The 3,071-nt window shown below is 33.0% G+C and overlaps 1 protein-coding gene across 1 annotated transcript; it reads left to right on the top strand.

The window, feature by feature from the left end:
• The first annotated feature begins 542 nt into the window (after positions 1 to 542).
• Positions 543 to 2,657, top strand: LOC141451926 (uncharacterized). Its single transcript, XM_074123757.1, has 3 exons — positions 543 to 695; positions 1,157 to 1,271; positions 2,344 to 2,657. Exons 1-3 carry the CDS (start codon positions 648 to 650, stop codon positions 2,499 to 2,501), a joined length of 321 nt encoding a protein of 106 aa, XP_073979858.1. The 5' UTR covers positions 543 to 647; the 3' UTR covers positions 2,502 to 2,657.
• Positions 2,658 to 3,071: the final 414 nt, after the last annotated feature.

The raw sequence follows: 3,071 nt of genomic DNA, 5'->3' as shown, positions 1-3,071 counted from the left end.
GATTTCCGATTCAAATACCGGTTCCCAGTAGTTTTATGCCTTTTTTTTTAGGCTTAGGTTAAATAGGATAATATCAATTAATTGTTGAATTAAATTAAATTGTTACGATTAAGTAAACTGATTGGGGAGCACAAAATGGTATTGTACATTTTGGCTTAGAACATTGCGGTCTTACTTGGTAGAAGACAGAAGATAATTTTCTCGATGTTTTCCGAGTGCATGCCCAGTGGGGGTTTTCTTTTTTAAAAATAAGAGTGTGACCAATGAGTAATTTTTCTTTGGGAAGATGAAAGTGACTCATTAAATAAACGCAACCAAGTTATGATTAATGATTAAACAAGTGTCTGTTCTATTCTACGATGTGATGACTAAAGTATTGCTGACAGTCTGTGACATTGGCACAGTATTTTGTAAGTCAATCGTAGTTGACTTTGATACTGATTGTCTGTTTAATCAATGGAATATTATGCATACATATTCAAACAATGGTAATAATATTCATAGTAATAACAGTACATCTGTATTGAATAAGGTCAATATTGATCTCCTATATAGGACCTTGTCAAATCTTGATATAAACCGCAGAATTTATAGATCTTTTTTTTTTTGTATTTTACTAACTACCGGAGACCAGTTCAACTGGAGAAATGTTTCTTCCAAAATTTTACATTATTTGCACACTGTTACCACTTTTTGTAAGTAACATTTTTATTTTGTTAATTCATACTTTGTGTAATAAGGTAGTTTTACGATCGAGTAAAATGTTTTATTAGTAGTTTTTATCGAAAATATTTTAGTGAGTCCCAAATAGTGATTCAAGCAAATTAGTCTGCGTGTGTTTTTTGTAACTTTTTTTTTTCGAAATTGTTCTCCTGACAAGGTTAAGGAGATTTCATTTAAGAAATTATTAGCGAAGACAGACATGCAATCGATAATTATTTTAATTCAATATAATTAATTTTGTATAGTGTATGTTAAAAGAACTTACTGTATCGATTGACAGTTAAATCAAAAATTAATTGCTATTATTAAGAAAATAAACAATAATTAATACCTTTTGATGTTTTTAATGAATTTTAATTGTATGAACTTATTAAAGTACCCTAACTAAAAAGGGGTTTGTAGAATTTTGTTAACATGTAAGTCGTCATCACAGGTATGCTACACTCTATGTCAGCTGCCTGAAGATGAAGTTGATGCTGTTCAAGAAATTATGTCACCTTTGAGAAAACTGTTCTCAACTTTATTTGAAATCGAATATTCTTCTGAAGGTAAGGACTTCAACAGTCCCTTAATTCTGGTGTGTGGTGCTTTTAATATTCATTCTGCTTTAAATTCGGGTTCTTTATCGAATACTGGGGCCACTAAATGATCGAAGTTTTTGTCGAACACGGTGCTTTTGATGGTTTCCTTGCCCCCACCCAAAAAAGAGCTGGGTGGCTCTAAGTGCTATGGTGGCTTTGCTGGCTAGGAAACCACAGGCTCAAAGAAAAACAAAACATATGAACCTACTGAGCTTGATACATGGTGGCCGTTGAAGGTTTTGCTTTGACTGTGAAAGGGACAGCTTGCTCTTATGTGGGTGTACCACGAGCAAAGTGCTTTAAAATAGACATGGAAGCGCCTTTTAGGTGGCTTTGAAGCCTTGTTTGTGGGCCATTTGGCTTGCGTTTATGCTGTAAACCATCAGTTAATCGGGGAGACTTATGGGTCGCGGTGATTATGGGCCGAGTTGGTTCCTTATATGTTTTTTTCTTATTTTATGGTTGGAAAAACAAAATATCTTCACGGAAATCTTCTAATTTTCATTCTATGTTCGAAAAAAATCACAAAAACTGATAATCGATTTAATAAAGTGGAATTATCTGCTTATCGATTTTCTTCAGAACCTATATAGTTATCTTCTCCCCTGCCCGTAAATAGGGTAAGGAAGCTTTACGAATGAATCTTGGCCGAGTTAGTCACCAGCGAAGTCTCAGTTCTAGAGGAGTTCAATAAATTTAGAGATATTTGAAGAAAATTAGTCTTGAAGTAGCGGAAATCATGAAGTAATGAGATACTTCCGATTGCCGGACAGTACGCTAAGTACCTGAATAGTGCAACAATACTCATCCTTCGAGGAAACTAATTTAAAATATAACCACTTCAGGTTATATTTTTGAGGAAAATTTTGAAAGAAAATTTGTAAATTTTCTTTTTCATAATATGAGTTAAAGAAAAGCATATGCTTTTTTCATAAACAAAAGGACACCAGATTTTGAATTAATTTTTGGCACCCCCAAATGCCTTTGAGATTGCTGGGATATAAACTTCTGTTATCATTTTTTTTTTTTTTCAATTTAGAAGACACCTTAGATAATTTCTTCAAAGATTTGGACAACCTCTTCTTAACTATTGGACTGGAATCTGGAAGAAAGCCTACCACTACAACAACCACTACAGAAGAACCAACCACTACGGTGAAGAGACGTACCACTACTAAGAAGCGTCAAGGAAAATGAATAATTATTATTATACAGTTCATCAAAGTTAATAAGTTAATAAGAATATCCGTATCATTGACATATCTGTATCTATTGATAATTATTGTCTCTGTAAATTATCAACTGTATTAAATAAAATTTAGCATATTAAACTGCACTATTATGGTTTATTGCATTTACCACTTGCACTTGGAAGCTTCTTTAGTGTTAGGGCCTTTGTAAATGTTGTAACCACATCAGCTGAACCCGCTAAAACTCTTAATATCCTGTTCTTCTTCTGCAATTAACTGATACGTTATTTGAAATAGCGACTGCGTGGCGTTGATTTCAAAAGATCAATAAATGATTAATATACTGTTTTGTCCAACATAACTCAAGGTTAAAATTATTAAATTCAATAATAAAACCTACTATGCTGTATACGTGCGAAATCTGGGCATATCGATATTTAGACGAATTGGAAAGAGTTCAGCTTCAATGTATAAAAAGTCTGTATAATCTACCCAAAACAACACCTAATTCATTTGTCCGTATGGAATACAGAATCACACCAATCAGAGTAACCGTACTGAAAGCCATAATTTCTTT

Source organism: Rhodnius prolixus, unplaced genomic scaffold (genome assembly GCF_049639745.1).
Source record: "Rhodnius prolixus isolate KJV_2025 unplaced genomic scaffold, Rpr scaffold_14, whole genome shotgun sequence".
NCBI classification, from domain to species: domain Eukaryota; kingdom Metazoa; phylum Arthropoda; class Insecta; order Hemiptera; family Reduviidae; genus Rhodnius; species Rhodnius prolixus.
Note: the sequence above shows the minus strand (reverse complement) of the source record. Positions and strands in the feature narration are given on the sequence as shown.